General features: G+C 43.0%; 1 protein-coding gene across 1 annotated transcript in view; it reads right to left on the bottom strand.

Moving 5' to 3' along the window:
• Nucleotides 1-11,068: 11,068 nt before the first annotated feature.
• The window catches only part of GIGYF2 (GRB10 interacting GYF protein 2), a 129,033-nt gene continuing 127,198 nt past the window's right edge, over nt 11,069-12,903 (bottom strand). Inside the window, exon 27 of the mRNA XM_011952019.1 lies at nt 11,069-12,896. Coding sequence (XP_011807409.1) covers nt 12,829-12,896 — 68 coding nt within the window. The 3' untranslated portion in view covers nt 11,069-12,828. The remainder of the gene's footprint in view (nt 12,897-12,903) is intronic.

Raw genomic sequence — 12,903 nt, 5'->3', positions numbered from 1 at the left:
GTGTTAGCCAGGATGGTCTCGATCTCCTGACCTTGTGATCCGCCCGCCTCGGCCTCCCAAAGTACTGGGATTACAGGCTTGAGCCACCGCGCCCGGCCGTAAGATACAAATTTTGCTAATTTATATTAATAGAAACCTGGTGTGGGAATGAATTCTAAGGTGTCAGACTAAATAGGCAGGATGTGAGTATGACATTAGATCAGGCCACATTCTAGACAGGAGTGTGCATAGTGAAGTCTGAATTTAATGTTTCAGCCTAAGCATCTAGGAGCAGCTCTGTTTGGCTGGCTGACCAAAACCTAGGATCAATAATAGCCTGGATGCAATGAGATTGAGAAGCCTAATTTAATGAAGAAGGGGATAGCAATGGCTTAGTAAGAAAGGAATGTTGGGGTGGATTTATCTTCGACGATCCAACTAAGTTCTCAGGAGGTCCCCTAGTACTCTATTCACTGAGGCACTGAGAAATGCATTAGTTCAGACTGGCAACTTTAAAAAGATAGGTTGTGGCTGTTTTTTGTAGGCCAGAGTTGATGATGGGATCACCGATTTCAGAGGAAATAATGTGATTCTAAAGCTACAGAGGCCAAGCGGCAGCACTGAACTGCCAGAGGCCGGGTGGATGCAGACCCTGCCATGGATGGAGAAGATGAAATGGCCTGGCCAGGTGCTTCCGCCTAGAATCTCAGCACTTTGGGAGGCCGAGACGGGCAGATCACTTGAGGTCAGGAGTTCAAGACCAGCCTGGCCAACATGGCAAAAACTCATCTCCACTAAAAATACAAAAATTAGCCAGGTGTGGTGGTGCACACTTGTAGTCTCAGCTACTCGGGAGGCTGAGGCACAAGAATTGCTTGCGCTCGGGAGGCGGAGGTTGCATCTCAAAAAAAAAAAAAAAAAAGATGAAATTACCTTCAGAATATTTTGATACCTAGGAATAAAACAGACAGCCAGTCTACTAATGTATTACTTGATCTACAAAAATGAACAGGTGAGCAGAAATCTGTATTTACTATAATGGAGCATCAAGGTTCTCACTTGGTTCCCAGAACCAAAATCTCTTGATAGAAAGGGAGGCAATTTATCTTTCAGGAAGGACCCTGCAAGATGGCCACAAGCATAGACAGTAAATCTTTTCCAAATCTTCCTCAAAGGTTTAGGCAGTCATGGACCAGAATAGTTGGGCACTGGTGGAAAGCAGATGTATATGTATTTCAGGGATCACTAGACATTGGCATTTTGTTGACACTCATCTTTGGATACTCAAAATGCCACTATGTTTACCAAAGTGAGAATGTATGGAAGTCAAGTGATATATGGATGACAGGAAGGGAGGGAGGCTGCCCAGGTGCACTGAGTGGGCTGAGAACCCATCTTGGGGAGGCAGGATGAGGCGTGAGCCAAGGCTGCAAGCTGTTGCTGCATGCTCCATGATTCCATCAGACTTTACTTATAGAACTCAAATTTCAAAGATAAAATTAAGAATTTCAAGACAATGAATTGTATTTCAAATGATTATTATAACCATGCTAAAGGCAGAAAAAAGTACTCTTAGACCAGACAAAAAGTCTAAAATTACAGAGAGCTGCAATGAATAAGCCTGTACATATGTATTTTTATAATGTTGGAGTGTCTTTAAACAAGTATAGAACTCTACTTGGAAAACTCTTCTCTAGTTAGAGCTAACAGGTATAGAACTCTAGTTTAGAAAGCTTGTCTCTCTTGGTATGGGTTAGCAATTCTGTAACCATTTTGGTATATCCTAGAATTTAGCAAATAAGGAAATACTGAGGATTATGGAAGTGCATAGTAGTACTAGCCATTCGATAGACAGGTGATTCCCCAACAGAAACACCAAGGGAAGTGTGAAGATATTTTTAGAAATAAACCCAATTTATGGCTCATTTTCACACGTTTTAGTACCTAGGCTAAATTTTCCAAAGGGAGCTCAGGCTTGGCTGGGCACGGTGGCTCACGCCTGTAATCCCAACACTTTGGGAGGCCGAGATGGGAGGATCACTTGAGGTCATGAGTTCAAGACCAGCCTGGCCAACATGGTGAAACCCATCTCTACTGAATGTGAGAGACATGGTGAAACTCTGACTCTACTAAAAATACAAACATTTGTATAATGTCTCTATAATAGTCTCTACTAGAAATATAAAAATTATCTAGGCATGGGGGTGGGCACCTATAATCCCAGTTACTCAGGAGGCTGAGGCAGGAGAATTGCTTGAACCCGGGAGGCAGAGGTTGCAGTGAGCTGAGATCGTGCCACTGCACTCCAGCCTGGGGGACAGAGCAAGACTCCCTATCAAAACAAAACAAAACAAAAAACAAAACCAAAAGCAAAACCCACGTTTTTTTTTTTTTCAAAGCATGTTCAGACTTTTGTGCATGTGTGTCCCAAACTGGAACCTAATAGGAGCAAAGAGAAAATTAATCTCATAGGCTATAGCGAAAAATACCATAGAATTTCCTTTAACTTACTGAAAACTTAGATTCTTGGTAAATACTAAAAATTTTCTCAAAACATATCAGTTATTCAGTAAGTAGTTATTGAGTGCAGGTCCACAAAACATGCCAAGTAATACGCAGTTACACAGCTACCAAAAGAAGGGTGTAGTCCTTGGCCAAAGTGAATATATCCCACGAAACGAATTTAACAATGGAAACTGCTGGGAGCTATCTGCGTTTGGGTTTCCCTAAGACAGACCTTAAGACAAAGACCTGGGCACAGGGAACTTACATAGCCACGTGGTGATCCCAGAAAGCACAAGCAAAAAAGTGGGGCAAGTAAGAGAGCAAGGATAAAGCCAATAAAGTTTGTGTTAATGAGCAAAAGTAAAAACACTGAGGCTAAGGGAGTGTGAGGTTTCTCAACGCTGAAGGGAATTACAAATATGGAAAGGAGAGATTAGAATGAATCCTGTGGCATTTGTACTGGAATTGCAGATCTCAGCATGAATACATAGACAGCTGTTGATACACAAGTGTTTCTGTACCTATAAGCATACATCAACACCCTGTCTCCCTGTGGAGAGTCTAGAAGCAATGACACCACACTAGCAATGAGCCCATCCAGTGGCCAGGTTTTGGTTTTTAGATACCATTTCCCACTAAAAGGAGACAGTGCTCTTTGGAGAAATGACTAATTCCACATACGATAAAGGAAAAGTAGATGATAGGCCTAGAATTTCTGGTGCCAAAGTGAGAAAGTGCTAAAGAATGATGGGAATATGGCAAAAGGACCCAGAAGCCAGCTCCAAATGGACAATGTGTGCATGAAGAATAGTAACAGATTGTGGCTAATATATGGAGGGTATGCATGTGTGCGTGTCTGAAAAGCTCTTCCTGGCCGGGCTTTCTAGCCCGCCTCATGCCTGTAATCCCAGCGCTTGGCAAGCACCGTGGTAAATGTTCAATTAAGAATCATCAATGGATAAAAGTTTGATGAAGAAATGTAGTCTCAACAGTGTCTCTCATAAAGACAAACATTGTTACTTTACAGTGGAGACATGTGGCAGACACCACCTAAACCAAGTAAACATCACCAGTATAGCTCAAAGGGACTTCATATGCTTCCTGATGTGATGAACTGAGGACATAACATCATTTCTGTAGTATTCCTGTCAAAATTGCATAATCACAATCAAATCATGAGAAAATATCAGACAAATCCAAATGGAGGGCATTCTAAAAAACAATTGCCCTCTACTCTTAAAAAAACATTAAGGTGTGAAAGATTAAGACAGACTGAGGACCTGTTCCAGATTAAAGGAGATTCAAAAGCATGCCAACTAAACACAAAAAGTGATCGTGAATGACATCTGGTGCCTTTCTGCTTTTATTAAAAATATTAGTGGCCTGGGTGCAGTGGCTCATGCTTATAATCCCAACACTTTGGGAGGCCAAGGTGCGAGGATTGCTTGAGGCCAGGAATTTGAGACCAACCTGGGCAACATGGTGACTCTGTCTCTACCAAAAATAATAGTATTAGTTGGTATGGTGGCATGTGCCCATAGTCCCAGCTACTCAAGAGGCTGAGGCGAGGATGGCTGGAGCCCAGGAGTTCGAGGCCGCAATAAGCTATGATCAGGGCACTGCACTCCAGCTTGGGTGACAGACTGAGAACTTGTCTGAAAAAAAAAAAAAAAAATTAGTGGAACAATTGATGATATATGAATGAAGCTTGGCTATTAACAGTATCATATTGTTAATTTACTAATTTTGATAACTGTATTGTGGTATGTGGGAGCATGTCCTCATTTTGAGGAAACACACCAGGGTTCAGGAATAAGGGACATGATGTATGCAACTTAGTCACAAATAGTTCACATTAAAAAAAAAAAGTTATCATGAGATTATAGTTATTGAGAGAAAATAAAGCAGGTATGGTCCAATGTTAACAACTAGAGAACTTGGGTGAAGGCTGAAGGTTATGTGCAAGTCCTTTGTACTGTTCTTGCAACTTAAAGTCAAATTATTCCAAAATAAAACTAACCCTCCCCACCAAAAATCACAATTTTTCAACTAATTATATATCTAGGCAATTGTCTTCAAGGAATTTTAAAAATGCTACATGTAAGAGCAACAGGACTTTTATAATGGATGAATCAACCTGATAGCAACAGAACTGATGAACTGTGACATTAGTAAAACTGGAACAACCAGACAAGAGTGTGTGACTGCGATACAGTGGGAAGGACACCACACCACCAACAAAGGAAGAAAGTTCTTGTGAGAGGTGGGGAAGGGAGAACCTGGTTTTAGTCAATTCAGTTTTCTCATGGCTTTCTAATGGCTCAAGTCACGTTTTCTAATTCACAGAAAACATGGCGAGGTCAGGGGGGAAGAAGAAATCGACAACATTAAGACACTTCTTGCTAAATCCAGAGAATATGGAATGTGCTATGAATAAATGATTCAGTTTTTCAACTTTTTCTCTTTTTTGTAGGGAGAACTGTTAAGACTAAAGGAGACTTAAAGCCTATCAACCAAATGCAATGAACATTGTTTTGATTTGCATTCAAACTTTGTAAAAAGACACCTTGGAGACAATCTGAGAAAGTCATCTGTGGACCTGATGTGTTGTTAACGTGATAAGGCACTGTGGGTTGCTTTTTCTAAGATGTCCTCTTTTATCGTATGTATTAAAAAGATTTATGAGTGACATAATACCTAGGATTTGGTTTAAAATATTCTAAGAGAACAAAGTGGGATAAATACAACAAAATGGGCAAAATGTCAGTAATTGTTGAAGCCAGATTATATTAGGTAGGAGTTTGTTACACTAGTCTACTTCTATGTATGTTTCTTTTTTTTTTTTTTTTTTCCAGCTTTCACATTTTCCATCACTCCCTAGAATATTTTCATTAAAAAGAAAAACTGGCCTTGGGAAAAAACTAATTGAAGATGACCACAACCCAGTGACCTCAGGACTGCTAAAGACTCAGACCGTTCACAAATGAAGGTTCGGGCCACCCAACAGATGAGGGGCTGGCAAAGGGTGAGTAGAACTTAGTAAAAGCTTAAGCCAACACCCTCCACAACCTTGTGACCACGGACAGAAACAAGAACCGTGGCAGCGATGTGCATTTTATTCCTTCTTATATATACATACATGTTTGCAGATAGGAACCAACTTTTCTCTACTTTCCCCTGCTAATTTACATAAATACAATGTATTCCTTAAGATATCAAATAGTCAGGCGAGACTGAACTTGAAGTTAGTATCACCTAAAAATGGACATAACTGATGGATGGGACGAGTGGACACAATGTTAATGGTTTCCCTACGGTTACTAACCTTTCAGGAACTTTCCCCCATGTTGCTCCCAACACTTCAAACACCAATTCCTTTTCTTTACACTCATCTAGGGTGGTTTCTGTTTCACGATAGGACCCTGACCTGCTTAAGGCCCCATTTCATGTTACCAAAGTCAGAAAATCCAGGCAGGTGACTGTCCCCCTACGCAAGGCTCACCATGCTTGCCTTTCAACTTGGCTCTCCTTCAGTAAAACTGCAAAAGGTTACTCGTCACGCACCGTCAAGAGGCCAAGTGTCAGCAGTTTACTGCTGCACACGTGCCTCACACTCTCACACACACACTAGGAAGCTGGAGCTGAAATCTGAGTTAGGCTAGGCTGATGGGTCTCCACTGAGGCTGTCCATTTAGAACTCTGGGGAATTTGAAAATAATTTCCAATGCACAGTCCCACCCCAGATTACAGACTCTGGGACATGGAGCTAAGGGACTGATTTTTGTTTCAAGTTCCTTAGGTGATCTGGGCCAACCACCTCATCTAACAATGAAACTGAGGACCAGAGAGACAGGACAGCAAAAAATGGGTTAATAATGAGGCTAGTACTTACATGCAGCCTCCTGGAACCCATACCACATTGCCTAAGGGTTACTTCTTTGCACTAATTATAAGACATCTAAGAAGGTGTTTACTCTGATTTCATATGTTCTACTGCATCTACATATGTGCCCATGAAGGCCCTTCTCACTTGCAAAATGGCCTACAAGTAGTATTTGTCGCCGGGCCTGGTGGCTCATGCCTGTAATCCCAGCACTCTGGGAGGCCAAGGCAGGCTTATCACCTGAGGCTGGGAGTTCAAGACCAGCCTGGCCAACATGGTGAAACACCATCTCTACTAAAAACACAAAAATTAGCCGGGTGTGGCGGCACATGCCTGCAATCCCAGCTACTCGGGAGGCAGAGGCAGGAGAATGGCTTGAACCCCGGAGGCGGAGGTTGTGGTCAGCCGAGATCACACCAGTGCACTCCAGCCTGGGCGACAGAGTAAAACTCTGTCTCAAAAAAAAAGAAAAGAAAAAAAAAGTACTTGTCAAGCTTTTTTTTTTTTTTCTTCAGAGTCTCGCTTTGTTGCCCAGGCTAGAGTGCAATGGCATGATCTCTGCTCACTGCAACCTCCACCTCCTGGTCTCCTGCCTCAGCCTCCTGAGTAGCTGGGATTACAGGCGGTGCCACCAAGCCCAGCTAATTTTTGCAATTTTTTAGTAGAGACAGGGTTTCTCCTTGCTGGCCAGGCTTGTCTCAAACTCCTGACCTCAGGTGATCCACCCGCCTTGGCCTCCCAAAATGCTGGGATTACAGATGTGAGCCACTGCTCCCAGCCTTGTCAAGCATTTCTGTGCTGGGAACATACTTATGTAATAACAATTTCATTGATCACAACTCCCTGATAGTTCTCGTTTCACAGATGGGAGAAAAATACAGACAGAAACTTGCCCCAAGTAACTGATCAACATGCAAATCTGACGGTTTGATTCCAGGGCTCCCATGCACAAAACCAGTCCCAGGTTCACTCCATAGAGTACTTAAACCCCAGGCTGGGCACGGTGGCTCACGCCTGTAATCCTAGCACTTTGGGAGGCCAAGGCAGGTGGATCACCTGAGGTCAGGAGTTTGAAACCAGCCTGGCCAACATGGTGAACCCTGTCTCTACCAAAAATACAAAATTTAGCCGGGCGTGGTGGTGGGCGCCTGTAATCCCATCTACTTGCGAAGCTGAGGCAGGAGAATCCCTTGAACCTGGGAGGTGGAGGTTGCAGTGAGCCAAGATAGAGCCACTGCACTCCAGCCTGGGTGACAGAACGAAACCGTCTCAAAACAAAACAAAACGAAAAAACCCCAGATGCTATGTAGAATTAGGAAATAAAACACACAGTAAGGTTGGGTCACTGGCACCTGCTCTGGGTCCCTGACTGCACAGGAACAGAAACCCCAGAGCTTACTGAGTCCCCTCATTGGGAAAGCCTAAGATCCTCAGTCCACAGGCAAAACTAGTGTACCCAGGAAGACTCTTATCCCATGATCAGTGTGCACAAACGATCCCACGTTGCCCACTTTAAAACAGAAGACTGCAAAGGATGTGGTAGAGACTGCAACTGCCAATGTAGCATCCGTTTTCCCAATTTCTCAGTAACAGGATCCCAATGACATTTGGGGATGAAAGCACTCAACTAAAATCCCAAAACGTCTACAACTAACTAGTTATGTATCTACATTCTGGCTGGTAAGACTTAAGATGTTGGATAGGGCTCCCCAAAAAGCTCCTTAAACAGGGCTGAGCAGGGAGGTGTGCTGTTTGCCTCACCCCACTCCTTCCTCCTGCCTGGAATATAGGCATGATGGCTGGTGCTGTAACAGTCACCTTGGATCATAAGTCAGAAGAAGCAAGCCACAATCAGGATGCTGAAACAGAAAGAATCTGGATCCCTGGGCCACCCCACAAGTCTTGGACCAATGACCTAGTTCACTTGAAAATAAGCAATTTTATTGTCACTGCTGACTTCTTATTTTCTGTCAGATGCAACCAAACCCAATACTGACCCACTGACCATTCCCAGGAGCATGTCTCATGCTAAAGGAGAAATTCGAATAAAAAGGCAATTTGCTGCCAAGGGAAACTAACCTTCCACTCCTACAATTGGGGGACAATCAACAGTCCTTCAGAGGTGATGTCTCTGCTTCTTATGATCAGGTGGACTGAACCAAGTGTGAAGGTGATCATGAGTTCCATCTCCAGGATGTCATCACTTTGGCAGCAATGAAAGGGAACGCAATGACAGCTTTTAGGTCGAAGATCAGCTATTAGGTAAAGAGCCCACTTCTTCCTTCCCAGCATCTATGTGCTGTTTCTCCCATGTGGTGCCCCACTGCTATGGTTGATACTTTTGTTGCAAAACATTCCCACTGATAAATTCTTTGGAGGGAAACTGTCCTCTTGAAGGTTTTAGGCTCCCAGGCCAGAACCAGCACTACCAAAAGCTATACGTGTCCATCATTCTCAGGCAACACCTGCAAATAAGTATCACACATCTGGCTGCTTCAAGGTTCTCAGACTCTCCAGGGTCCTAGAAAGCATTACAGCTTCCTCACCAGAGACTGAACTCATGCAGGACCAAAGTCACCCTGCATAGCTGGGCTTCTGTGTTCTAAGAAACTCATCAACTATAAGGTCAATTTCCATTTGGAATGTGCTCTGGTTGTACTTTACTCCCTCTAGAATGCGCTTGCCTGCTCTCTGTTGAAAATGGTCTAAGTCACATATTGGAAGTATAGAAATATGTTCATTTCAAAGAATCACTTCTGTTTAATTAGAGTCATTCACATACTTTTATTAATAATGCACAGTTGGGCATTTTTTACAAAATTACCAATTTTCTTATCAGTGAATTTTAAAGTAGGGTGCAATATATATACGTATATAACATATATGTATATATTATATATATATTGAAAATGTAAAACATATACTTTTATATACATATTTGTATATATAAAAATATATGCATGTATAAATACAATGGTTTCCCTAAAAAAAATATTTAAATAAAGCCAGAAGTACCATTATCTATCCTAAAATTTAAAAAAACAAGCTGGGTGCACTGGCACATAGCTGTAGTCCCAGCTACTTGAGAGGCTGAGGTAGCAGGACCACTTGAGCCCAGGGGTTTGAGACCAGCCTGGGCAACATAGTAAGAACCCATCTCCAAAACAAAAACAAAAACCTTCAACTTAAAGCCAATGAAAATAAAGTCCTTCACGTATGCATAAACTCATTTTATGCAGATATTTCCCCAAAACGGCTATACTATCTCCCATCCCACATGTTCTTCTCCAATGTGACCTTGCCACTCCTTTCATCAAGGGGGGTTGCAGTGAGAGGCCCATACTCCCTTCTCTTGAATCTAGGTGGGTTTGTGACTACTCTGATGGAATAAAGTGTCACAGAAGTGACTCTATATGACTCCTGAGCTAAGAGCTCAAAAAAGGTAACACAGCTTCTGCCTGGTTCTCTGGGGGAAGCCAATTACCACTTAACAAGTTCAACTCCTCTGAAGCTGTTATTCCGGAGAGGACACACATAGCTCCTCCAGTCATCAACCCAGCTGAGTTCCCAGCCTACAGCCAACGTCAACTATCATTACATGAGTGAGCCATCTTGGAAAGCTTGCCCTAATTCATTAAGCCTTCATAGGAATGCTGCCGCAGAAGACATCTGATCGCAACCAAAGAAGACCCCAGGAGAAGAACCACCCAGCTGAGCCCTATCCAAATTCCTGACCCACAGAATGAAGGGCTGTTGTAAGCCAATCTGGAGGGAATTTGTTATGCACAGCAGCCACCAGCACACCAATCTACTTGCGGACAGTCTCCATAATCAAACTGTCTTGTCTGGGATGTTTTTAAATCTCTGAATTTAAACAAATCAACCAACAAAACTAGAGCTGGGCATGGTGGCACACACCTGTAGTCCTAGATACTCAGGAGGCTGAGGTGGGAGGATCACTTGAGCCCAGGGGTTAGAGACCAGCATGGGCAACAACACAAGACCCCATCTCCAAAAAAGTCAACCAAACAAAAATCTGGAAGCAAAGCGTGTACAAAACAAATACTTCAAAACTCAGGAAGAGTTAGGAGAACTTGGAAATAAGTTAATAGAATGGGATGAGAAAACGGTGGCTCTAAGTGAAAGGGTGAGCAAATGAGAATATGAAAGAGAGTGGAATTGAGAGAGACAGAAACAAACATTCCCAAGGAAGAGTGGTTTCTTTCTACTAAGTGGTAAATTCCTCAGATAGAAGCAAGTCTCCTTGGTTAGGCAAATGGATATTCTGTGACCAAAATGACTTTGTTCCCCCTAATCTGCCCATTCCACTCCCAATTTTTTAAAATTTATTTTCATTTTTCCTGAATACACACACACAGTCTAGTTGGGAAGGTGTGGGCAAGCTCTGGAGGTGTGTGTTCAGAGGGGGTGTGTCTGTGGCATGAGGGCAGGAGCTGATCCACATGGTAGCAGAAAGGGACAGTCAAAAGAAAAAAGATACTTGGTCAAACTTACCGACATCTGCCTTGACCTCTACATTCTCAAATACAGAACCAGCCAGTGCTATGTGGTCTGGCAGAGAAAGAAGCCATGGTTGCCTCCATGTCTTGGGTGCTTGGAGCTTTTCCATGGTACCAAGAGGAACAGTTTAGTGCAGAACTCAGCCTCCATAAAGGTGAGTACAAGAGGTGCACTCAAGATAGAATACAATCAGGTTTTATTTAAGTTCTTTTTTATTTTCCTCCACACTGGCAAAAGTTCCGAGGGAGCCTAAAGTTTTGTAAACATTTTAACTATCCCTCTTACCCACCCCCTACTTTTGAATTTACAAAGCAAAGGAGAGTAGGAGCCCCAATTTTTAATGGTTTCCTCTCCCCTCATGCTATTTGATCCAAAAACTATATACAATTTTGTAGCAGTCTCTGTATAGTTATTATACATGTTTAGAAGGGAGGGAGGCAAGAAGGGATAGGGAGACTGGTGATCCAAAATAATAAAAATAGAAGCCAAATATAATACTCCAAACCCAAACTGCCCTCAGAGCAACTCCAGCCTTCTTCAGGCAACAATGACAGGAAGCAAAGGTGCTTTTCCAGAGGCTGCCCAGACCACAGCACCTCTCGCACAGGCACAGCTGACCAATGACTCCAACCCAGTGTGAGTGGCAATTCCAGGTGATGTTCTGGAGGGGTCTGGTGGAGGCAGGAAGAGTATTTGTTTATAAATAGGGCTTGAGTACATTTCTACTTGAAGTGAAAGGTATTAGGAGGCCATGACCAGAAGCCAGGCCAGGCTTCCCGCTCCCGTTTTCGCCCATCCCCTCCAGCCCACTGCATCCTCCTGTATAGTAGATTCCATGGATGAAGGTCTTAAAGATGGACAGGTTCTGTATGTTCTCTTTTCAGAAAAGGCAAGCAACTTGCCATCCCAGAATCTTTACACAAAACCTTTTCCAGGCTACAGCAAGACACACACGCAATGCTCTGAGGACCAGATGAAATTCCAGGCTTTTATCGGAAGCAAAAGTTTATCCCTATCCAAAAATGAAATTATACAAATTCATACATATGGTAAAGATCCTAGCTGCCTCTTAAACGAGACAAATTTTCAGCAGAAGGGCCCAAAACAAAATGGTCCTAGTCCTCTGAAGTAAAAATATTTATGGGAAAAATCAGTTTTTATAAGAAAGAAAAATCAAGAATAGTCTCTCTCCCAGGCCATACGGTTTCCTTTGTCCAATCAGGTTGGAGTATGCCAGGGGAGATCAGCTTGCTCAGAAGTCACTATCTAACGAAGAAAAACACAAATCCTTTCAGAGAAAGGACGCTCAGAAAGAACAGGTGAGGAGTGTGTAACATCAAACCAATCCAACCTCATCTCAACCCCACTCAGGGCCTCTCTGATGCAATCCCAAAGTTAGCAGTGGCAATGCAACTTTCAGACCGGGAGAGCTCTGACTGCCTGTTGGATACTCGAGTCACAGTCCGTGGGGTGTTTTGTTACTGGCCAATGTCTGTTAACCAATAACTCTCTTCCTGATTGCACCAGTTAGACCTCTTGCCCTGATAGGGGGAAAAAGAAGAAGAAAAAACAAAATAGAAGAAAAAAAGTGACAAGAGAAAGCAAGCTGCTGATGGCCGATCCCAACACACTTTTGTAGATGAAATCACAGCACAGCGAACACATGCTGCCTAAAATCAGCCTTGTTGGGGAGTAATCCCAACTGCCACCCACAAGACACAGCGTCCAGTCCACTTATCTATAGTCTGAGATGTTCACCAACAAAAATGGATTAAAGAATCTTGGACACAAAGGGCCAGAAGAAAAAAGCCTGAGATGATCGTTTCTGTGATTTGTTGCAGAGTGATAAAAAGAGTAAATGGTGAGTAAGTGTTGTGTCCAAAGGTGGAGACTCCACAGTCGGCAGACAGGAGAGGGATAGCCAGTCCACTGGCACGTGCTCAGTAGTCATCCAGTGTCTCGATTTCACCCATGTTGAGTCGCTCCGATGATGCATTGACTGAAAATCCTGCAAA

Source organism: Colobus angolensis, unplaced genomic scaffold (genome assembly GCF_000951035.1).
Source record: "Colobus angolensis palliatus isolate OR3802 unplaced genomic scaffold, Cang.pa_1.0 Scaffold33, whole genome shotgun sequence".
NCBI lineage: Eukaryota > Metazoa > Chordata > Mammalia > Primates > Cercopithecidae > Colobus > Colobus angolensis.
Note: the sequence above shows the minus strand (reverse complement) of the source record. Positions and strands in the feature narration are given on the sequence as shown.